Here is a 24,898-nt window from a genome sequence, read left to right as displayed (position 1 = left end):
TAAGAGATATAAAACAATAAACCCATCCCGTAAAATAAGAATGTATCAATAACTGGGTATGTTTTATTTTTCATGTTTTTTTCTTTCTCACTGTATGTGTCTATATACCACACTTCGGCCATTTCATCTTTAACAAGACTGTGAATTAGGGTGTTCACACGCTCACAGACACAGACACACACAGACAGACACACACACACACACACACACACACACACACACACACACACGAGAGAGAGAGAGAGAGAGACAGAGAGACAGAGAGAGACAGAGACAGAGACAGAGACAGAGACAGAGAGAGACAGACAGACAGACTTGACAGTTCCATTTTTCTGTACTTACTCATTTGGTTTCTTACTTTGTCCTTGACCCAGAGGCTAAGTGCTTTACATGTTATTTTATTTACTAAGTTTATAAGAACTTTTGAGAAGTAGAATTTATCCTTGTTATGAGATAATCTTAATACCTATTCTTTCTTATACCTGAATAATATTCCATGGTATAAATAATTCACATTTTGTTTTTCATTTGTAAGTTGATGGCCATTTGACTTGTCTCCACGTTGTGACTATTTGGAGGAATACCACTCTCAATAGTCACTTTCTGGTTTTTGTGTTGACCTATGTCTTGAAATCCCACTGGGATTATATGGTCCTGTTGTATATACTTACGTTTAACTTTTGGGGAAACTACTAATTATTTTCAAAGTCACCATGCCACTTTATGCATTTTATATTCCCAGGATATAAAAAATTTAATTTTTCTAATGGTTTTTATGTTCATAGTTTCCTTTTTAACTATAATTATCCTGGTGGTTGGGAAACCGCCCTTCATTGTGGCTTTGATTTGCAGTTCTTTGACTTGTGATGTTGAACATTTCTTCATATGCTTATTGTCCGTTTATTTATAGTCTTGGGAGAAATGCCTTTTCTCACTTTACAGTGTGTTTTCAAATGATTGTGTCTATGAGAAGGTCTTGGGAGTCTCCTCCCTTCACAGCTGCTGCCTTTTCGTATCGTGGGTATTTAGTTAATGAAGATCATGTAGGGCTTTTTGTGTCCTGTCATACTTCCATGACTACTGTTCTGATTTTATCTGGTGGTTGGATTATACTGTTGGAAGAATCCTGGCCTTCTCCTCTGAAGGATTTCTCTCAAAGAGTAATGATCTCTGATTTCCTGTGAGATGATGTGACTGGGGGCAGACTCCCTCTGTTGCCCATGTAATCTGGCATTGCACTGGCTTCAGCTTGGATATAATCCCTGCACTTGGGAGGCAGAGGCAGGCAGATCTTTATGAGTTTGAGGCCAGCCTGGTCTACATTGTGAGTGCCAGGGTGGTGTTTAAAGCATGTGCCACCACACCCAACACCATCTTAAGAGTGCTGACATGTGGACTGTGGTGCTGCTCCTGTCTGACAGATGCAGTGCTGTGGAGGGTCCCAGGATCTTCCTTGCTTTGTATACTGCAATGCAATACTAATGTTAACAACTCCCTGCATCTCAGACTCTGATTACCTTAACTATTTTAAATACCTCCTTGTAAATGACTCATTCAGTGCTTGTCTTCAGAGACTGGCTTATTTCATTTAGTGTCCCTGCAGGCTGGATGGACACATTGTTTTTCTTCTGACTGAACTGACTAGTGTGTAAAATATTTAGTTACTGTGGGTTGTTTCTGCAGAATTTTATTTCATTTTGAGTGTTTATTATTTTATTTATTATAAGTATTTGTGGTCTCATAGTGTGAGTGTGCACTGTAGTAATGGTTTAGGACTAAATGTGTTCACAGTTTTCCTGGGTGATGAGTCTCAGTTATGTTCATGAGAAATGTACCTCTCCTCTCCCAGTCCTGGGCTTGCTCTGATGAGTATGTCTTCATTCTGCTTATTGATTTGAGCCTTCAGAGTCAAGAGGGCTAGCAGAGTCTAAGTTGTTCTCCTGGGTCTGCATGTGTCTCATTGTGTATCTGAGTACAGTAAAACCAGCCTGTCTATGAAAACCATTTGTGTTTCAGAAGCCAAAAAACAGCATCCACATTGAAACACATTCAATCCTGGTGCTTTAGTTTGAAAAGACCCCATGCTTCTCTTTCTTAACCTGTTCTCAGAGATAGTATGTGAGTGAATGGCAAGGACTTGAGCTTATACATGAGGGGGATGATGTTACCAAACCAGATTGCCACTCCAGGAAACATATTTGTTTTATATTTGGAACAAATACACACTTTTCTTATTAGATTTATGTTATGTGTTTGAATGTTTTGCTTGCATGTTTATCTGTGTTCCACGTGTGTGCTTGGTCCTTTCAGAGGTCCGAAGAGAGCATTGGGTACTCTGGAACTGGAGTTAATTGTTGATTCTTCAAATAACTGGAGTTGTATACTGTTGTGAGCCACCATTTGGGTGCTGGGAATTGAGCCTGAGTCCTTTGTAAGAACAAGAAGTGCTGTGGAGCCATATCTCTAGCTCCTTTTATTTGAACTTTGAGGAATAATCTTTTCTGAGGAGCAAAGCTTAACATATTGATGTCTGCTTTCTAAGTAGAGATTTCTAGTTGGCTGGAACACAACTTTGTGGGCATTTCCCTCCTCACTCAATTAAAGCAAGCAAACAAATACGATAAAAAACCTTTAAGAGATGCTTGTACTGAAGATTCAGAAGGAGCTTCTCTAGTCTTTATCCTTGAGTTTTTCTGAAATGCGATGGCTTTGTCTTTTGTTTAAACCTTCTGAGGACTTATGAGGATGCTATTACTACTTCATTCCTTTATTGTTTTGGTGGTAATTGGTTAATTTGTTAATATATTTTTCTTTAAAAGTACACAAGAGTGAATGTTTTTATTAAAACAATATGGGATAAAATTTAGTAATTTTATTTCCTCAGTTCCACCTAATGACTGTTAAGTATTTGATGTAGCTGTTTTCATGTTTCTCTCCATGTGTCTGCATGTTAAAACATGTCAGTATGGAGACTGGCTGGATCATGCTTTGTCATACTTAAATATTTTTCTGTGAGTTACCTTTAATTTACTTACCTATATACATCTCCAAGTAGTAATTTAAAATATCGTAATGGAGGGGCTGGAGAAATGGCTCAGCGGTTAAGAGCACTGGCTGCTTTTATGGTGGATTTCAGTTTGCTTCCCAGTGCCCATATCAGGTGGCTCCCAACTCCCTATAACTCCAGTTCGAGGGGATCTTATGCCCTCTTCTGACCTTTGTGGGCCCCTGTACCTATGTGATACACACACACACTCACACACACACACACACACACACACACACACACACACACACGCTCTCTCTCTCTCTCAAATACCTATACATAAAATATAGTAAATCTATAAGCTATCTGAATTATAGTCTATGGCAGAACGTAGCTCATTCTTAAGTTTATTGTAGTCAATGCCACCATGAATATTTGCACTCATATTTGAATATTTATATTTAAGAGATTCTTAGTGCTAGAGTCAAATAGCATGAGCATTTATTATTGCTAGATGTTACCAAATTGATTAAAAATGTCTTTATCAATTACACTTCCAATTTCAAGGTAGACCATTGCCCACCTTCTTAATTCTAAGGTTGCATCGAATAGTTATCAATTTTGAGGTGAGATGAGGCAAAAATTATCATAATTCAGTGTGATAGTTACAAGTAGTAGAGGAGAGATGTATGAGAAATGTCTAGTTCAGGTTGCATTGGGAGGGTTAGGACCTCTCTACAGAGGAGTTAGCACTTCTGCTGGTCTTCAGGTCTTCAATGGCCAGTTTATTTTAACATACTTAACTGTGTAGGGAAATATAATGGCCATTTTAGGTGTGGGGGCATTCTGTGAGAAAGCCAAAATCAGTAAGAACATAAGACATGTGGGAACGTCAAGACCTTCAGAAGTGTAGAAGGAGAGAGTGTTGTAAGAAAGCAAATAAAATACAGGAAAGGTGGTGAAAGACTATGCTAGTTGTTTGCAAGAAATGAGATCACATCACTGAAAATGATGAGCCTTTAAAGGCTTTAAAAAGTAATGCAATGATAATCAGATTTTTTTGCATTAGAAAAAAATCAGTCACCTGTCATTATAGAATGTAGACTGAAGCAAGTTTGAAAGAGGACTACGTGGAAGTGGTGATGGTCTAAGCTAAGACAGTAGTTATAGTAGCCAGAGAGTAGGGACTTGGCAAGAGGAACACTAGGTAGAACTGGAAGAAAATTTGACTGTCATGAATGATAGAAGTCAAGGAACGGAGGATGAATTGTATAGGCTTTAATGTTGATAAGCAATCAGCACTACCTCTGTGAGGATACACAGCATAGGCATATGGCAGCTGAGGGAGAACTGGCCATCAGTTGGGCAAAGGGTGGTATATTGAGACCAGAGTCCCAGAGCCAAATTAGGAAGGCTCTCATGTAGCATATATGTCTCATTAGATTTTTAAGCTTGTGATAGTTTGGACAGTGGTAAACATGGCAGTAGGGTGAAAGTCTTGATGGTAGGTGCTGAGGGTAAGGTGGGAAGTAGAAGGAATAACATAGATTTTCATTGGGTGGCTGTGTTCATGGCATGCTCTACTTGAGAAACCAAGGGGAAATGGTAAGTTTATTCTTTTTGGTTTTTTCCTAACACAAATGAAAATTTTCACATATTTGTAAGTTGCCTTATATATAATCTCAGAATAATCTCTTTCAGAACTACTTTGACACAACTGTTAAGTGTCTAGGTCTTTTCTGTTCCTTATTATGATTAAGTCTTGTTTTTAAATTTTCTATTTTTGCCTCTTATTTTCCTTAACCTCCAGGAAGAACCTAAGAAAGTCCGCTTTGATTATGACTTATTCCTGCATCTTGAAGGCCACCCACCAGTGAATCACCTCCGCTGTGAGAAACTTACTTTCAATAACCCCACAGAAGACTTCAGAAGAAAGTTGCTGAAGGCAGGAGGGGTAAGTGCCTCTCTGTTGTAAAAACTTTAATCTTTTAATCTTTCCTGTTAAAAAAATACTGGTTGCTAGTATGTGAATTGATATTCTGGAAGAGCCCAAAAAGTAAAGTGCATTGACCATTTAGCTGTGGACTCATGATTTTGAATATAGAAGAAGACAAACCCTTAGGTACAAATCTGAAATGGCATAGCTGGTCAGAACAACTTTAATGTCTCAGTGGGTCAAGTTTATTTTGACAAAGCTGCACTTCTCCTAGGTGTACATGAACCTCATCAGGCCAAAGAAATGATCCTGCCCAAGAGAATTGAGAACCAATGAGTAACTGGAATTACTTTTATGAACATGGTTAAAGATATCAAAAATCTCAGCTAAGCAAGAATAACAATTCATGAAATCTACATTATGGAGCTCCCTAGTCAGCTTGAGGTCAGCTCTTCAAGAGTCTCCTCTTCCTGAGCAATCTCTTGCCAACGGCTTGTAGAATCTTGTGGATGGGCTTGTGACTCTGCTTCCTCCCACTGGGAGGCCATCTATCTATGAAACAAAGTCCAAAACAAGCAACAAACTTCACACAGTTAAAGACTAGGGTTTGCACTTTTTTTTCTTTTCTTTTCTTTTTTTATGTATACAGTGTTCTATCTGCACACCAGAAGAGGGCGCCAGATCTCATTACAGATGGTTGTGAGCCACCATGTGGTTGCTGGGAATTGACCTCAAGGACCTCTGGAAGAACAGCCATTGCTCTTAACCGTGGAGCCATGTCTCTAGCCCGGTTTCTATTTATAGAAAGTTTTAGGAGAAGTTAAAGGTTTTGTCCAAAATTACATAAAATGGAGTTACTGTCCAAATTTTCTTTATCATAATGAATGGAAATATAATTCATTCATATAACATGTTTTAGTCATTTGAATACATATTTTTTGATTTCTGAAGTGTAAGTAGAAGAAATTCCTTTTAGATGAAGGTAACAGGTGGGATATTTTTGTCCTTGCAATTGGTATTTTAGCCAGTGCAGTGACACAGATAAAGATTATGAATTGACTAAAATCTCCTTTAAGATCGGTATCACCCAGGCCATCTTCAGATGAACTTTCTTAGTCATCCAGTGTGCATAGCTGACTCACATAAGATCCAATTCAAATGTAGACTTGAAATTTGTTCTTTCCTCTAGGATCCTCTGTATTTAGTTGATCTAGAAGGGTTTTGTGTAGTTTTGTATTCATGAACTTAACACTTTCTTTAAGCATTTATAAATCTGTTGCCTCTGAAGATGATTCACAGCACTGATAAACTCAGCCTTAGGGCTGTGCAGGGCACAGTGGATTATTTTGGTCCCATATTTTTTCCCTTTATGGGTCATAGACGTTTACTCCACAGACTGTAGGCTTTGGACCCTGCCGTGAGAAAGTGCCTATCTGTACAGTTGTGTGATCATCTACACAATTGTGTGGTCATCTTGGATTATGTGGACTCATTTCTTTTTGAGCCCTCTTTCACTAGGGTTTTGTTCTTTTGACGGAACATGCATTTGAAGCTATGGAGGATTTTTGCCACGTTTAGTTCTTCACTGTACTAATATATTTGTAGATGATGGGTTAAATAGGTATTGGAGAGCAGCTTCAGAGACAAGGGAATGGGATTTTATAACAAGTTAAATTGTGGGACTTTATTTATTCTTGGCATTTTGGATTAGATCAAGTGTAAAAATGGGGAATTAGTGTAATTTACTAAGAAAGCTTTTTTTTAATAACCCTTTTTAATCATTTTAATAGTTATCAAGAGTGCAGTGTAGAAGTTACCTATTTACCTGTGGTCACTCTCTTATTAGTAATGTGGTCTGTTATAAACATCCCCCCCAACCCCCACCCCCAGCTGAGGACTGAACCCAGGGTCTTGTGCTTGCCAGGCAAGTGCTCTACCACTGAGCTAAATCCCCAACCCCCTGTTATAAATCTTAATACCCTCATTAGTTTTCTTTTTATGAAGGTGGTGCCTTAGGCTTCTTGTATATCTTGTTGGATGGGAATTGAAGTTTATGGATTATGAGACTTGAAGACATCAGGTTAATGATAAAGATTTTAGGGACAGGTAACTGTGATATAGAATGTTTTAAAACATGCATGTAATCCCAGAATGTGGAAAGGTTAGAGGTCAGAGGTAAGGCATTGCCACATCCTGGTATAATCTCATGTTTATTTTGGTCGTTTGTTATACTGGTGTTCATTTCCCAGTGACCTCCATGACTTCTAGCTTCTTTCTTTGTGTTTCTCCAAGAAACCTTCAAAGCCCAGGGATGCTGTCCTATTAGACTGCAGATGTGTCTTGACAAGTTCAAAATGTTTGTACAGATCATTTGACATGCTTAATAATTTATTTAAGGGACCAATTCCACTGAATTTCATAACAAAGTAAAAACTTTAAAATTCATTTGATATCATAGTAATCTATAGATTCATCTTATATGTGGAGATAAAATTGTCTTCTATGAAAATGTTCAAACACTTGCAGACCAATACTCATTTTTGGCTTAGATTATTTTTAGGTGACATTGCAATATTTACTGTTGTCTTAGTGCTAGTGCAATCTACAAGCCACAGACTTTGGAGCCATTTTGTTTTCATTGAAATTTTTCTGTTCAGATAAGTTTGTTTCTTTTTAATGGCTGTATTTTGGCAGACAGGGGAGTTGCTATGTTTTTTATTCCTAAATACTACATTAATATATGTGGCAGATGTGTGTGTTTTCTACCCTTAAAGTAAAAGAAACAAGACCTTCCTCTTGTGTAATAGCACAATCATTATGTAGAGCTTGAGGCTTGAGTGTTGGTTTATGGCATTCTTAAACTTCATCTATTTGAGACCCTTTTCACCCGAGGAAATTCTTTAATGAATAATTTTATCTATCTATCTATCTATCTATCTATCTATCTATCTATCTACCTACCTACCTACCTACCTACCTACCTACCTATCTATCTATCTTACAGCTAGGCCACAGTTATGCCTCTTTTTCTTCTCCTTCCTCCCACCCCCCTCTGTTCCCACCTCCTGATCCACTCCTCCTCCATTTCTGTTTAGGAAAGGTCAGGTCTCCCATGAGTATCAACAAAACAGGAAGACTAAGCACCCTCCCATGTATTAAGGCGGGGCAAGATGACCCAGTATGAGGAGTAGGGTCTCAAAAGCCTGTAAGAGTTGGAGGCATCCCCTGTTCCTACTGTTAGGAGTCCTACAAGAGGACCAAGCTCCACAACTGTAATGTATGTGCAGAGGGCCTAGGTTAGTCCCACGCAGCCTCCCTGGTTGTTGGTTCAGTCTCTGTGAGCCCCAATGAGCCCATCACCAGAGAAATTTTTATGTGATGCTTGGAATGTAGATGTATAAAATAGGTGAACAAATGAAAAATTTACTGATAATAAATCATAGAGAAGTATATTTTAAAACAATGACTCAGGATGCATATAATTTTACCACTTATTAAGGACTAAATAAAATTTGCATATTGAGATGAAGGTATTTCATTATTTTTATATGAAGAATTGAATCTTTGTATAAAAATTGGCCAAATGGTTTTTCTAAGGGACTCAGAGCATCTTAAACATTTTTCAGAATTCACCAGTGTTTTGATTTTATAGTAATGAGTATTGAGAATACTGCTTTATATAAATATATCATGGCAGATATATGTTTAGGGTTCATTTCAGAAGTTGTTCTGCCCTAATCCCAAACCAAAATCCATTAAATTAAAAAAAAAAAAAGAAACTCAAGCCAGCAACTCAAATAGCAACATTTCAAGACATACAATACAACTCAAATATATTAGCTCAATACTCTATATGCTGAGATATGATCAGAAAAATAGTGTTTTGTTTTTCATAATTAAACTGTTATGTTTCAATAGCAACAGGAAAATTTGTGTGTCTAGTGAAACCCTTGCAACTCGTAACATTTCAGACTTGAGCCAGGTTGGTTCAGACTTCCGTCATTGGTGGTGTATGGAGTGGCGGTATGTGCAATGTAAAGTACACATGCTCTGTGTTCAGGACTGCAGGGAAGCAATGCCATGCACCACAGGCAAGTGCTGCCAAAATTACCACAGAATCACTGTGCGTTTGATTTTTGCAGTAATTTTTGTTCATTGCACATCAGAAATTACATGTGCATGTGTGTGAAGGCTAGAGTATTGTTATTTGCCAGGCATCTTCCTCAATTCTTTACCTTCTTAAAAATTAAGATTAAGCCAGGCAGTGGTAGCGCACGCCTTTAATCCCAGCACTTGGAAGGCAGAGGCAGGCGGATCTCTGTGAGTTCGAGGCCAGCCTGGTCTCCAAAGCGAATTCCAGGAAAGGCACAAAGCTACACAGAGAAACCCTTATTTTATGTTGTAGAAGTGAGTTACTCACATGTATCCCTGTGTATCACATATGTGCCTGGTATTCAGAGTTCAGAAGAGGACATTGGGTCTCTGTCTTGGAATGGGAATTATGGGTGATAGTGAACTGCCATGTGGATACTAGGAATCAAACCACAAGTGCTATTAACCACTGAGCCATCTCTGCAGCCCTCTACCTTTCTTTTAAGATAGGATCTCTCTCTCTCTCTCTCTCTCTCTCTCTCTCTCTCTCTCTCTCTCTCTCTTTTTGTTTTTCGAGACAGGGTTTCTCTGTGTAGCTTTGCGCCTTTCCTGGGTCTCGCTCTGTAGATCAGGCTGGCCTCAAACTCACAGAGATCCGCCTGCCTCTGCCTCCCCAGTGCTGGGATTAAAGGTGTGCGCAACCAATCTCGGAGATAGGATCTCTTAACAGACCTGAGCTCACTGATTGTGGTAGGCTAGTTGGCGGTGAGCCCTAGGGATCCTCTGGCTTTAGTTCCCTAGCACTGGATTACAGATATGTACCACCATGCTTGACGTTTTATGGGGGTACTGGGCATCTGAACTGTACCGTCTCCCCAGCTCTAAAAACTTCTTAACCATTGCCAAATTTCCATGGCCCGGACATTCAGTGGCACGAGCCGGCTTGCCACCACAGTTTAAGAAGACGGGGAGCGGCCAGGGTTTGGGGAGTAGCCAGGGTTTCCTCTTTTACTTTTCTCTTTCGTGCCGAAAGTACACAGTGCTATCAAAAGCTGAACTTGGCTCTTCTTGAGACCAGAAAGGTTACTTTTGGAGCTGGAAGCCTCTAGAAAATGCTTTTTGGCCCTTAGAAGAAAATGATTCCAAAGAACTTTTCTGCCAGAAGAATCTTGAAAACTTGCAGATTTTTTTTCTTCATAATGATCTTCAAACTGACAGCTGTATGTCAAATTTCCTCTCATAAAGTCAGTCTGTCCTTTTTTCCTTCCTTCCTTCCTTCCTTCCTTCCTTCCTTCCTTCCTTCCTTCCTTCCTTCCTTCCTTCTTTCCTTCTTTCTCCCCCGCCCCTGTGTGTGTGTCTTAACTATTTTCTAAACAGTCTCAAAGAAATCTTCATGTGCCTGTCCCTGTAAAGAAAAATACCTTGTGTTCTGCTACAGAATCACCCCTTAATATTAAAAATATCTTTACCTTAAAAGAATAAGTTTTTGGTCTAGGTGCATTTGGATTTAGGTATCATTTTCTGAGAGTATTGAAATACCGATGGTCTTTTAAAACCGGATTCCAGATGATAATTTCCTCTAAATGAGACACCATAGTAGAACTTGCTGGGAACAGTGGGTTTGGTTTAGTCTCTGCCTTGTCCCTGCCAAACCTTGAGTTAGTGTCAAAATGTAGGGCTTAGATGGAAAGGATCAATGTAAGAGCATCTTTGAAAGGTCAATTATATTCACTTATGCATATTCATTTTTATTTATAGTCTTATATATATTAAGGGAGGAAGTTCCTTTATTTTGAGGTCTTAATTTTTGATTGGTAAAAAGGGGAGCAGTGAGCAATAACCCTTTGAATTTCAAGCAAAAGGATCAGGACCTCCCTCCCTCCACCTTCTCCACATGGAGCAGTACCTCCCTGTTCCAATGAAGCATTTCTGGTTATTTCCTGTAAAAATAAACTGATGAGCAATTTCAAGTCAATCCTGGAATTGTGTTGCTTAGAATACTGGGATTAAGGGATTTGTGACAGTGAGGAATGATTTTCCATTCACTTCTCTCCTTTTTAATACTGAAAAGTGATGTGGAAAAAGTTTGCTGTCCATCTGTGTAAGACACTGGGTTGAAAAGAGACCAGCCTCCTGTCTGCGTTTACAAAGCACCAGCATCTGTTTGCTGTTGCATGTCATACCAATGAAACTGCCATTCCAACCCGTGTCTGCATTTCTGAAGAGATGGTGGTATGGGCTTGTATTCAGACAAATTATGAATGCAGGTAAAAGCTTCATTTCTCTCGTTGTCTAGACCACTTGGCCTGGAATCCCAGTTCTTCTGTTGTGGGATGGACGTGAGCGTGTTTTTTTCACAGGAGATGTGGAACTGTGTTGGGCAGCACTGGAGACCCCAGTGTCTTGGTTCTTTTCCTTTGGGTATATTCTTGGAGGATAAGCAACTGCATATGACTTCTATACTAAACACTTAAGTGTTTAGTGGGGAAGGGTTGTTAGTTTTGTAAACACCTCAGTAGGAAGATGCAGTTAGCATTGATGTAGAACAGTGATGGACCTGTGTTGTGTGTAAGGGTTGGTCTGTGGTGTTCTTTTCCTCAAGGAATTTGTACTCTGCCTGTTTCTATTTTGTTTGTCTAAAATTTAATTTCAGGTTTATTTAGACTATCAGTTTTAAAAGATTTAAGTCTTTGTTAGAAAAATCAGTGATTCTTACCATTCTTCTTAACTTGCAGATTTTCACAGATGAAAGGCTTCTGAAAGCTCTGTCCACTTAGAGGCTTTCACGTGCATTATATACAGCAGTGTGGTTGCATCCTGTGGTGCTCTGACAGAAACCCTCCAAGGGGCCAAGTGTCTGAGAAGGAAGTTTGTTTCATGGCTGCCCCATGCTTTAGCTGGAGATCAAGTGCTGGGTCATTCTCTAGAGGCCTGTGGTGGGGTGTTGTTAGTCTCCTTCACTCCCTCGCCCTGTTCCTCTCCCAACCAAACAGGGCAAAGTCTGAACATGTTGTTTGGTCTCTTCCTGAATCACTGGCAGGCAGTTAATTTTGAGGATTGAAAAATTAAAACTAACCACGCAGTTGTTAGAGCCAGGGTATCTATTGGCAGAAATCCAATTCTGTTCAGACACCACCTGTTTCAATAGGGCATCTCAGGCGCCCATTTGGCAAGAACTGCTTAAGACATGGGGAGCATGCTTCCAGTCTGTATTAAGTCTGCGGCATAATGCAGTCCTGGTTCTCTGAGTGACAGTTATATTTCTATATGATGGGCTTTTATGAAGAAATAATTTGGAACTTTTCTGAAATGCTGGTTATTTGACTTCCAACAAAGGGTTTTGCTTGTTAAAGCGTCAGAAGGATCTGTGTGTGATAAGGAAGTTTCATCCTCATTGGTGCCAAGCCATCTGAACATGGTAATGTAATGTAAGGTCTGGAATTAACTTAGGTCATGCCATGCAGCATTTTCTTCGTAGGGAGTGAGGAATACTTTTGACTTCTCAACTGTAAAGACTACATCCCTTCTGCCAGCCTGGTTATAATTTTTCGAGTAAGTAAACAAACACCCCATATAAAATGATACACAGTGAGCCTGCTTGCGGTCACCAGTAATACTGAAGCAGATACCCCAGTTCTTACTGACAGAGGAGATTAAATTTCTGTGCCAGTAGGATAAATTCCAAGGAGTACTGTTGTATATTCAGGGCCCAAAGTGGAATTTCAGTTTTGATGGACATTTACAGATAGCTTGTTGAAGGGGCTCTGCTACTCAGTGCTGCACTGAGCCTGGGAGAGCACTCATTTCTCCACAGTGATTTATTACCCTCGACCATGGCGGGTGGAAATAGTATCTCATTTTTAACTCACATTGCTCTTGTGAGTGATGATGAACAACTCTTCATATGCTTAAAAAGCCATTTTCATTTCCTTTCAGAGGCCACATTTTAATGTATTTTAAATTGGAATATTCTAAGTGTTTCAGTTTTGACTTAAATTTATGGGTATTCTTCCCACATACTTAAACTTGGAAAAGCTACAAGAAGATACAGGAGCCTTTTAACCAAGGTCTATGTTTTCAGGCTTTCTTCAATTTGTAACAAATTATGTTCTTAGGAATTGATTTGTCAAGACTTTGGCTTCTAAAAATATAAGTGGCTTTTGTGGCAAAGTCATCTCCACAGTGCCCAGAGATGAATGGCTGGCTGTTATTTACAAAAATGACTCAGAAAAATCACACAGAGCAGACTATTTCAGTGGCCCTCACTGGACAGCTTCATTGGACTTTGAATATTTGTTTTGGAACAAGTGTGGCTGTGTTTGTTATTTTCTAATATTTATCATCCTATAATTGTCTACCTCAGGATAAAAGAATGCTGCAGTTTTTCACTAGCACAGATAAAGGGTGATTTATTTAAATAAATCTAAGATTGAACAGGTGGCTTCATTCATTTGGTGGTTTTGCAAAAGTTAATTTTCTCATATCAGGGTTTCTTTTTTCTTCCCATCTATATGTTTGGCTGCCTCTTTCACAGCTCTGAATTAAGTCATCAAAGTGGTACATATATATAAATGATTAGTAGGATATCAGTGTATGAGCCATAATTTCTGCTATGACACAGATCTCTTGAGTTCTTCAAAGTGCAGTCATTACAGTAGAAAGTTATTCATGTCATTCAACATATTTCGTGGTTTTATGGTTTAGTGTCTTCTGTAAGTCACACAGATTGGTTGCAGGTTAGTTCCAAACTTTAGTAATTGGAGGACAAGTTAGTCCTCTGAAACCATTCCCTTGCCTTTGTTCTTTCCTTCTCAACTACCTGTTTGCCTTTTAAACTAGGAAGGGATTTAAGTAGAGACATCCTGTTCGTGCTGTTTAGAGTTCAGGTGTTCTTACTGTATCAACTGAGTACTCAGAGAAAAGAAGGAAAGGCAGGGGTGTTCCTGTGGCGTGTGATAAGCAATTTTAGGATGCGGTCCTTGGTTTTGGATGGTGTTTCTAAGTTCCCTTTCAGGCTTCCTGGGAGTAGGAGTTCAGCTGACTGGATGTAGAAATTCCTAATGTTGTAGCCTCAATTTGGGCTTGAAGGTCTGTGAAGGATTATGATGTGTGAAGGGACTGGCCACTCACCCTTGCTCTTTTCCCATCCCCAGGACACAAGAAGCTAAGAAAATAAGAAATGCACACAGAAGAGAAAAACAAACAAAAAACAAGAAATGTGAGCTTCAGAGGACTTTTAAACATTAGGAAATAGGGAAAATTCAAAATACAGAAATACTAAAACTGAAATGATTGACTCAGTTTCCCTCTTCTTAGGTTGACTCAGTCTCAAAGCAACATCCAGAGTTTCTCATGCGACTAGGTCTCTTACCTTTCATAAGGTGATAAGAGAATTGTTTCTGAGAGTAGCTAAATGTTCTGATTGTTCTCAGCAGATTTGTTTTGGTGTTTTGTTGATGCGCTGTATTGTTAAGTGAAAGCAGGCTGGGAGTCAGGGTAATATAGGAAAGAGAGGCCCTGCTTTCTGGTTTTACATCATCCCATGAGTTATAAGAAAACCTGACAGTGATCAGGATCTGAAGATCACAGTTTAAGAAAATAAATGTCTGAGGTTCTTGGAAGAGACGTTTGTGGTTTATTTCCGGGGAGTGAGGACAGATGATGCATGGTGTAGTATAATAATCTTTATTACCATGAGGGACATTGCCATTGGTTAAGAGAAAGAATGTTTTAACTGATATCTGTAGGCACAGATTCAGTTTTTGAATCTGCTGTTAATTTGCCTTTGGCTTTAGGTTAGTATAAATATAAAAATAAGCATAATATCTCCTACCTCCCACTTGAGATTATTAAATACAGTATGTTACATGGTTAAGCAGGCAGCAAATAACTTTTATTTATTGAACTAACCTTCCCTCATTTTGGGGTTTAAACCATGGTTTTTGTTAGCTAAGAAGGGGGAAATAAAAAGTTTCCCACTGAAAATATTTAAAATAATGATGGTGTTCTACTGGAAAGAACATACTTTAGCTTCCAGGAGTATATAAAGACACATGTCTGTAATTCCAGCTCTTGGGAGGCTGAGGTAGAGGAATTTCAAGTTTGAGGCTCGCTAGAGCAACACGGCAAGACCCTGTCTTAAAATGGTAATAAAAATAAAATAAAAATTAGAATGAATTTAGCTTTTCCTCAATTTTAAAATAAAGATTTGCTAATTTTTGTAACACAAATTTCTAAAAGGTCTTATTAATGAAACCAAACCCAGAGCCAGGTATTAGGGTGAACGCTGGAAGATCAGAGAGACAGAACAAGCCACTGCTGTCCTCAAGTGACCAACTCCTTGGCTGATCCTATTTCCTCAGACTGGAAGCCTCTGAGTCCTCATCCAAATGGATCTCAGCTGAACTGCTTCTAAAAGCCCAAATGCTTAAAAAGCTTAATTCCTGGTCCACATGCCTTATATACCTTTCTGCTTCCTGCCATCACTTCCTGAAATTAAAGGTGTGTGTCACCATGCCTGGCAGTTTCCAGTGTGTCCTTGAACTCACAGAGATCCGGATGGATCTCTGCCTCCCAGGTGATCTCATTAAAGGTGTGTGTGCCACCATTTTCTGGCCTCTATGTCTGTCTAGTGGCTGTTCTGTTCTCTGCCCCCAGGTAAGTTTATTAGGGTGTATACAATATATTGGGGGATACAATATCACCACAAAGTTTTGAGCGTGTGGATTTTCTACAGAAGCAAAGAGAAGAAAAACTGCCTTGCTTCCTCTGTGACTGTAGGTCAGCATTCTGCCCTGATGTGTGTGGGAGGGGGTAAGGGAGAAGATCTCATGGAATGTTTGTCTTTTACATTTAATTCATGAAAACACAAATTGTACAGCTTTTAAACTATGTGGCTTTATGCTTCACACACACACACACACACACACACACACACACACACACACACACACACACTACTTTTAGAGGTTGTTTTAACCTGAAAAGTCAGCTGGGCGGTGGTGGCACAAGCCTTTAATCCCAGCACTTGGGAGGCAGAGGCAGGTGGATCTCTATGAGTTCAAGCCCAGCCTGGTCTACAAAGCAAGTTCCAGGACAAAAACCAACCAACCAACCAACCAACCAACCAACAAAAAAACCCAACCAAAGTTAGACGTCTTACCTTTCATTGTTTCAGAACTCATTAGAAGTATATTCCGTACCTTTGTGTTTACTTCCCCCCTCGGCTGGCTACTTCCTACAATTACCATTATTGACTTAAGAGAACGAAGATAGTAATGTTAAGAATAAAAGAACTGCTTTTGCATGAATTTGAGATTTTATCTTCTGGTTCTGACTGTAAGATTTATGATTGTTAATTTGGAATCATAAGGAAGTCTTGTGTGTGACAAGAGTTTGAGATCTCTGGTTTGCTACACTGTTCTTATCTAAACCCTTGGGTTCTGCATCTTAAACCAGTCAGAGGTACTTTATGGGTATCTATGAATGCTGGATGGTGGTTTAATAAGCCAAGACCAGGTATTTGGAAAGATTTATATTTTAGTATGGGTCATTGTAGGTGTAGATTTTAAAAAATAATTCATCTCTGTCAGTGTCTTTTCTGTCTGTACTCTTGTTATAGGGAATTTCAGGGCCTTTGATAGCATGAAATGATGAAGTATCAAATATTTACTAATGGAAAGATTACATAATGTGAAGAGGTCCAGTCCACAGAACCGTCCAGTTGAGTATGACTTAAATGAAGGTTTAATGAAAATGTAGCTGACCTGATAAGTTTCAACTCTTAGTAGGTCCAGGTAGGGAATTTTGAGGTGGTAGTGAAAACAGAACCCCCTCTCCCCATGGTGTCCATGGGGTCCTTAGCAAATGATAAACAATGGTTCCCACTAACTCCACCCCACAAACCCAGGTCAAGAACCATGACATAGCTGGGTGATCACAGCTTAACCTCAACTGGTCTTTGGCCCACCTTGTGCAGAGAACAGTTTTGCAAACATTGACAATAGTACGATTAAGATTCCTTGGGAATAGGAGGGTTTGATATTAAACAAAACTGTCCTGTCTGGGAAAGTTAGACAAAAATTATCTAAAAATAAGAAGGTTTTCTTCAGGGCTAGGGAGATGGTAAAGAGCTTGCCATGCACTCATATAAAATGCTGGGCACAGCAGCATGTCCTTGTAACCCCAGAACTGGGGAGGTGCGAACAGGAGGACCTTTGGGCATTGTTGTCCGTCACTGTTTTGGCTAGAGTGACTCTGGGGTCGGGTCGAGGCTTTGTTTCAGAAACCAAGGTGGGAGTTACTGAAGAAGACAGCTGATGCTGACCTCTTGTCTACACACACACACACATCATCATCACCACCACCACCACCACCACCACCACCATCGCCACCACAACCAGAAACCTTCTTATCTGGGGCTGATTAGATGGCTCTGGGTGAAGGTGCTTGCTCACAAGCCTGAACCTGAGTTCCATCTCTAGATCTCACGTGGTGGAAAGAGAACTGATTTCTGAAGTTGTCCTTTGACCCCTGAGTGTGAGTGCATACAATTAATAATTGACAAAAAACAAATAAACAAACATAGGAGGACACCTTTCTTCAAAATAGGAACTTAATTTTGAGTAGTTATGTCCTTCAGAGTGTTAGTCTGGCCGCTTTCTGCCTGTCTGCTTCTTGATATTCAGCTTAGAGTAACCACATTCCTACATTTATAGGTACCCATACAGGTCTGGCTTAAGTGCAAGGATATTGTCTCTAGGGTAAGACCATTGTGGCATCTAGGGGTTTCAAATGGCAGGGGACATGAAACCAGGCTTACTCTTTGAGAGATTATAGCTCCAGACCCAGAAGACAGTATTGTTTGCTAGAGGGAGTGTCACACAAAATGTTGTGATTTATTTTTGTGTTTTGTTTGTTAGTTGAGACAGGGTCCTGGAACCTGCTATGTAGAACAGGCTGTCCTCAGATTCACAGAGAGCTGCCTGCCTCTGCCTCCTGAGTGTAGAGATTAAAGGTATATTTCTACCACAGCCTGCTATTTATTTTTTTTAAAGTAAGACGAAGTACAGTGGAATTTTCCTCTTTGATACTTTAAACTCTGAATACTTAGGCAGAGTGGCCATCACTGAACCTTTCAGGTCACTATCGTATATGTTCCCAGGCTGAGACACAACTGCTCAGGGATCCTGGGGCTCAGGCTAGGACCTGTTCTTGTTGCATCTTTTTCCTTATGCCCTTCTGGGTTTTCTATCCTAGATTTCTTTTTTAACACTTGACAGGGAGTGTTTGCTTTCTGTTGTCCACCCCTCAGCCAGGGTCACGTCTCTTTGGTTCCCTATTCCACATTATTTCCAGGAAACATCTTAGCTGAATTCTGTTGTTTCCTTTTCATTCTTTTGAGCGGAACATTGTGATTTATATACATACTCCCAAGTTTACCTCCAGTCCTTTTTTATTTAATTAAAAGGAGCTATAATTCTATCTTTGTTCTGATTTATATTTCCTTAAGTGCAAATACATTCAGGTCAAAGGTATATGTGCCTCTACTGAAAAACAGCACAGGAAGTAACTGTCTCAGATGTATGGGGCTGAATGTTCTACTTCACTACACAGCCTTGACAGGTAATAAAACCTGCATGAATTGCTGACATGCATAGTTGATTTCTCTCTGTTGGTTTCCTGCACACCTAGCCTCATTTCTTCTGATTCACTGAATGTGGAAAAGGGAAGACTCAAGACTGACCCTTTCGTCAAAGGCTGGTGTTGGTCTTTAGACACATTACTAGTTTCTGTCATTGTATTGGCTGAGAGTAACACAAACAGAGCATGGCAAAATCTCCTGGGATGTCGTCATGAAGCACGGCGACGACCTGTCCTCGCTTTTATTGTTACTACATCTTAGGTGAGCCAGTGCTCATTCTCATAGTTTGGAATGAGTAAGTTATGCAGTTTCTGAGCAGAATAGACACTTTCACAAGTGGCCAAGCCATCCAGTGTACAGATGAGTGAAGGAAGGCATCATAAGATGAGCAGTCCCCCAAAGAGGGCAGCGGCACAGCGCAGCGCTCACTTTCTTTTAGAAATGCATAAAAGAACATGAAGTGTTCAGGCCCATCCCCAGGGCCACTGTTTGCAGCTTTAGGGCCGATAGATAGAGCAGTCTTACGTGAGTCCCTAGGGATAAACTGCCAGATCAGAGCAGCTCACCTGCCAGCAGAAGCCTTTGTTCTGTTCACTTCTTGTGGACTCACATCTCTGTGTCCTTAGGGTCTCTGTATTTCTCTTGCCACTGAAATTATAGTTTAGGTAAAGAAAATGATAACTTTTCCCAGCGTTTTTTAATACTGAATTTTTATTCTTTAAAAATTTCATATGTGTGTACAATATATGTTGATCGTCATATTCACCTCTAGTTCCTCTTAGGGCCACCCTGTAGCAACTTTGTGTCATTTCTTTTCTTAATAACCCATTTGTGCTGCCCATATACTATCCATTGGTGGAGGAGCCGCCACTGGCCACACCCCTAAAGAAAACTGATCTCCTCCTCTAGAAACTCTCAAATATCAATAGCTCCTTAGCTAGGGGTGGGGACCTATGACCCTCTCCCCCCTCTCCCCCCTGTCCCCTCCCCCCTCCATGACGGAAAGGTAACTAGCTTGGTCTTGTGTAAGTCTTGGGCAGTAACCAGTGGTTATGGGTTTGTGGGTACACTGGTCCTGTCCTGTCCAGAAGACACTGTTTCATTTTGGTCTTTTCACGGTCTTCCTCCTTGGCCTCTGAGATCTGGGGTGGTATGTGATACAGAAGTCCCATCTGTGACTGAACACTCCACTGCAATTCAACCAGTTGTGAATTTCCATATCAATCACCCCTGACTGCACCAATATGCTCCCAAACTTTCTTAAGCCACCATCAGCCCATCTTCAGGGGGACTGGTTAAGATTTCCTTCCCTATAATGTAGAGATAACATACTTGGGGGAATGACTTTAGAAGTAGCGTTCGTTCCCTGGCCTTAACCATCAATTGAAAAAGCCAGTGAGTTACTTCACAATCGGCCAGATTTTTGAAGTAGAGATGTATATGAGTCTTGGGTTGATGATGATTCTCTGAGTGATTCAGTGTTTCCTCCCTGGAGAGGAGGATAGCATGGAAGTGGGTAGCAATACAGTCTGTGCTAATCACTCTCTGGATACTTGTCGAAGCTTGGTCTCCTTGTACTTCCATCACTCCCCATCATGCACACACAATGCAGAAATGTGGGAATTAGGAGTAGTAGAGAATATTTGCAGGACAGGGAGGACAGGTGTGCATGGTGCATGATGCTTTTCATGCTTAGCTAGGTTGCATCACGTCCTGGGTTGTTGCTGTTGTTTTCCATCGTAGGTGGAAGTTCCTTGAATAACAGTCTTTTCTGAACTCTGAACATCAGGTTTGAGAGAAGGATCTTTCTCAGTGGTGTTCTACTGTTTTTCTTATCTCTTGCCATCCTTCCTCCCCCTCCCAACTGAGTAGGAAGCTGAGTATTTTATAAATTTTAATATTTTTCCTTGAAAATTGTCTCTATGGGCAAAACTTGGCAGCAGACTCTGGGTGTGAATGAACATTGGTTACTCTTTTTCTGTCACACGTCGCCCCTGTTCGGTTTTCAGTGAGTAGTAACTTCCCCATCCTGTCAGAGGACTAACAGTGCATCTCAGTTTCCGCGGAAGAGTAATTCTTGCCTGCTAGTTCAGACTACATTGGAAAGCTTTGAGGAGAAAAGGCTGTGGGACTTTGAGACATTTCCTTTTAGTGGGAACCACCCACCCCTCATCTTCCCCAGACACGTGCCAAGAGCCCCCAGAGACAACAAAGGTCACCAGACAACAGTATTTTGTAAAACTGATCTTTTGTCTAAATTGCTAAAGTGAAAATACAGTTTTGTTTCTGTAATTAATCCTACCAAGTAGAGCTGAGTTTTCCCAATAAGCCAAGTGAAAGTTACCACACACATCCTTGAATTTTTATTACCGTTTTAGAATCCTCTTCTGAAGCAGAAGCTATGTTTTATTTGAGATGAAATGGATGAGGACTCCACATCCCATCTGAATTTTGTTCGCTATGTATGAGCAAGGATGCATGCTCACCTGACATTCTTGTTTCTAGTAGCAAACTGCACTGCATCTTCTCATGTTAAGAATGCCTAGGTTTCACAGATCAGTCTCATTTGTCTAAGAAAGTCCTGCTTCCCTAGAAGGTAGATCTTTTGATTCTTGTTGGAAAAGTATGCCACACTTAAAGGGTCTGTTTAGTGTGTTTATGGGTCCTTAGAGGAAAAGGCAAATGGAGTGAATTTCATTAGACTTAAGGACCCTTCTTAGCCTCTGCTGTAAATTCTCTTCCCATGGCCTTTAGCTCAGTGTACATAGACTGAGGCTTGGGACACTCCCAAATACCATTACTTATTTACTTTATATTTAAATACTCTTGACAGTATCCATAGGTTTTAGAGCTGTCACAAGCTCTATACAAAGAAATTTACTCTCCTGAACATTGAGTCGTCATAATGTTGCTCCATTGTCCTGAGTACTCCAGGATCTGTTTCCTGAAAACAAGGACAGTCACTGATGCCACACACAAAGATAAAGTTAGGAATTAGAATCATTGCCCTCAGGTCCCTTTCAATTTCTTTTTTTTTTTCTTTTTTTTTTTAGCTGAGGATCGAACCCAGGTCCTTGCGCTTGCTAGGCACTACCACTGAGCTAAATCCCCACCCCCCTTTCAATTTCTTAAGTAGTTCCAGTGACGTCTTTAATTTCATAGTAATAATTAAAAAAAGGATCCAGTGTGGAATCAGTTCATAGCATTTCCTTGTCTTGTCTTAGCTTCCATCCACTGGGAGTACTTTCGGTTTCCTCTCACTTGAAATTTTCTGAGACCTCAGGCCAGTTATTGAGTAGATGACCTAACCTGAGCTCATGTGATACTTTGCTATGATTAGGATCAGGTGTGCATCTTTGGTTGGACATCATGACCTGGTTGTATGCTCTTTTCTTGTATATTACACAAATTCTGTTTTTATTGTACCCTTGACATTCATGTTGACTGCAGTTGGTTCAGTGTGTGTTGTCTGTCACATTGCTTTATTTCTTCTTGTATTACTCCATTGGGAAGCATTTTGAGAAAACACAAATATTCCACTCTTTCTTAAACTTGAGTTTATTCTTATTTTCATTATCTCATTACAGACGGTAGGCAGATATCTTTTCAATGGATTATAACCCACTATGATAAACATTTATTTTCATATTTAAGTTGCTATTATTCACTAGTCTTTTCTAAGTTCTGTAGCTAGTCAAGTTTATATACTTTCTACTTAATTGCTACAAATAGATGTTCTAGCTTTGGCCCAATATTCAGCCATTTCCCAGTGAAGGAGTAGCCATCATCTACTACCGAGAAGCCCCTTCTCCCATTGCTGTTTCTCCATCCCTTGCTGTCTACTTTGTTAGTCTCTACATAATAATGGCTTTTGGGAGTTGAATCATTCAAGAATAAGGAGAGTACTGTTTATTTTGATTTAATGACTTGTGTTAGCTCTGTGTGGATGGGGACTATACTTATCTGATAAGACATTCCCTAGAGTCTACTACATATAAATGCTCAATAAGTTATAGATTCATTCAAAGACAGATACTTGTTATGCACCTATTAGGGGTCAGTCATTATTCTAGACACTGGAATAAAGCCATCAATCAATAAGAAAGCCACATAAAAGTAATAGTGGACATGACATGGATCAAATTTAGAAAAATAAAAGCAGTTAATTCATGTGCTTATAGGAGTTCTGTGAATGTTAATAGCTCATTGTGAATGAGGAAAATACTTCCATAAAGCAGCAGTTTCAGTTAATTCACATTAATGTGTGCTCCAGGATGAAAGATTTCTCTTTATGTTTTTTTTCTTGCTGTGCTGTTGATTGAATAGCCCATGTGTATGGTAGTACTTTGCACTTGAAAATTATAAGGATGTGTGTCTGTGTGTGTGTTTATGTGTGGGTACATATATGTTCATATGTGTGTACATGTGTGTAGAGACCAGAGTTCAGTGTTGGGTGTCATTCTCAGTCACTCTCTCTCTTAGTTTTTGAGATAGAGAGACTGCTATTCACTGAACCTGGAGTTTGCTGATTTAGCTAGCTTGCTGATTTAGCTAGGCTGTCTGGCCAGGAAGTCCCAGAGATCCACTTGTCTCCACCCACGAGGGCTGGGATTGCAAGCATTCACCTGACATTTTTTTCTTTTTTGAGCTGAGGATCGAACCCAGGGCCTTGCACTTGCTAGGCAAGCGCTCTACCACTGAGCTAAATCCCCAACCCTTCACCTGACATTTTAAATGTGGGGATGCTCAGAGCCTCACGCTTGCCTGGCAAGCACTTTGCCAATGGAACCATCCACTCCGCTTGAAGCTGATGTTCACTAGAGTGCACAGAGTAAATGCATCAAGGTATTTTTTCCTCTTGATGATTTCTTGAGTTAGGACAGTTCTGCTTGCTCTCCATGTGCAAACTATGGTGCCTAGAATAGTGGTAAGTACTTTAAAGGTCAAAATGGGAATCCTAGCTACATAAACACTTTATATTTCCCAACACCACATTATGGATTATTAGTTCTATATCTTTGATTAAAGGTAGTTCCAGAGGAAAATGTGATTGGAGTGTTTTCTGTTATACTGTGTGTACATATGCTTGAGTCAAGGTCCTCCGACTCACGGCAGCCTTCCTGGCTTACTCTCTCTAGTGCTCTTTTTACAGGTTTAAGCCCCCTGCCTGGCTCTGTCATAAATTTTCCTGTCTGTCTGTCTGTCCTTCCCATCTGTCCGTCCAACCTCCCATTCATCTATCCATCATGTATATGGGTGTTTTGACTGCATGTATTTCTTTACACCAGTTGTGTGCATTGTCCATGGAGACCAGAAGAGAGCATCAGATCATCTGGAGCTGGAGTCACAGATGATTGTGAACCTCCATGTGGGTGCTGGGTATCAAATTTGGATCCTCTGGAAGAGCAGTGTGTTCTTTCAACCACTGAGCCATCTCTCCCACCCCATATATATATAATAGAGTAGAGGAAACATAGAATCGGCAACAACTTATTACAGTCAAACATCTGTGTTTCATTAGTTCCTGTCAGAATTACAGTAAATGTTACAGAATTGAGCTCTCTTTCTTCCAGTACTAGAATATTATACAAATATGTATTTGTTCAACACATAGTGGATTGCCTGTTCTTATCTAAGTAGTTATCTCACAATATTCTTAGAGTAATTCAGTGTGATGAGGTGTGGGCTTTGCTCATAGACTCGAATGAATATGTGAACACTGAATGTGAATGTCTTATTACACTATCAGGAATTATGATCATTTAAAAAATAAAAGTGTGTTACAGCTTACACACTTGAGGATTTCTCAGTCCTGCTATAGGACTTCTTCCTCATCAGTATGTCGGGGTTAGGTCTAAAACCCTGACTCTCTCCCTCTTCTATCTTTTTATTAACTCAGACAGTTTAAGACCATGAATTTCTGATAGCATCCAGGTAGTGCCCGGGCTGTTGTCTACTGACCCCATTCAGTGATATGCTGATTTTGTTGTGTAAACCATTTGCATATTTAGCTCATGTTATTTCATGTAACCATGTGGAACCTGATATCAGCAGGTGCATTCACTGTTCTGTTTTCTGAATAGACTTATATACACATATAAGATATGTTGAATTGTGCTGTATTATTTACTTGTTTCACATTTCAGTGTGTATTGGAGTTGATATGTTTTCACCAATCACACGTCTTTCTTTTAGCATGTGGATTTATCACTTCTGCTAGTTTTTCTCTACTCTGTAGCTA

General features: G+C 39.9%; 1 protein-coding gene across 2 annotated transcripts in view; it reads left to right on the top strand.

Moving 5' to 3' along the window:
• Positions 1-24,898, top strand: part of Mllt3 (MLLT3 super elongation complex subunit) — a 268,589-nt gene that overhangs the window by 155,152 nt on the left and 88,539 nt on the right. For both annotated transcript variants that reach the window (XM_036179447.1, XM_036179448.1), the window contains exon 4: positions 4,797-4,940. In XM_036179447.1, coding sequence (XP_036035340.1) covers positions 4,797-4,940 — 144 coding nt within the window. The remainder of the gene's footprint in view (positions 1-4,796; positions 4,941-24,898) is intronic.

The sequence above is a fragment of the Onychomys torridus genome, chromosome 2 (assembly GCF_903995425.1).
Source record: "Onychomys torridus chromosome 2, mOncTor1.1, whole genome shotgun sequence".
In the NCBI taxonomy this organism is placed as follows: domain Eukaryota; kingdom Metazoa; phylum Chordata; class Mammalia; order Rodentia; family Cricetidae; genus Onychomys; species Onychomys torridus.
The sequence above is the reverse complement of the archived record's forward strand: the minus strand, read 5'-3'. Positions and strand labels throughout refer to the sequence as shown.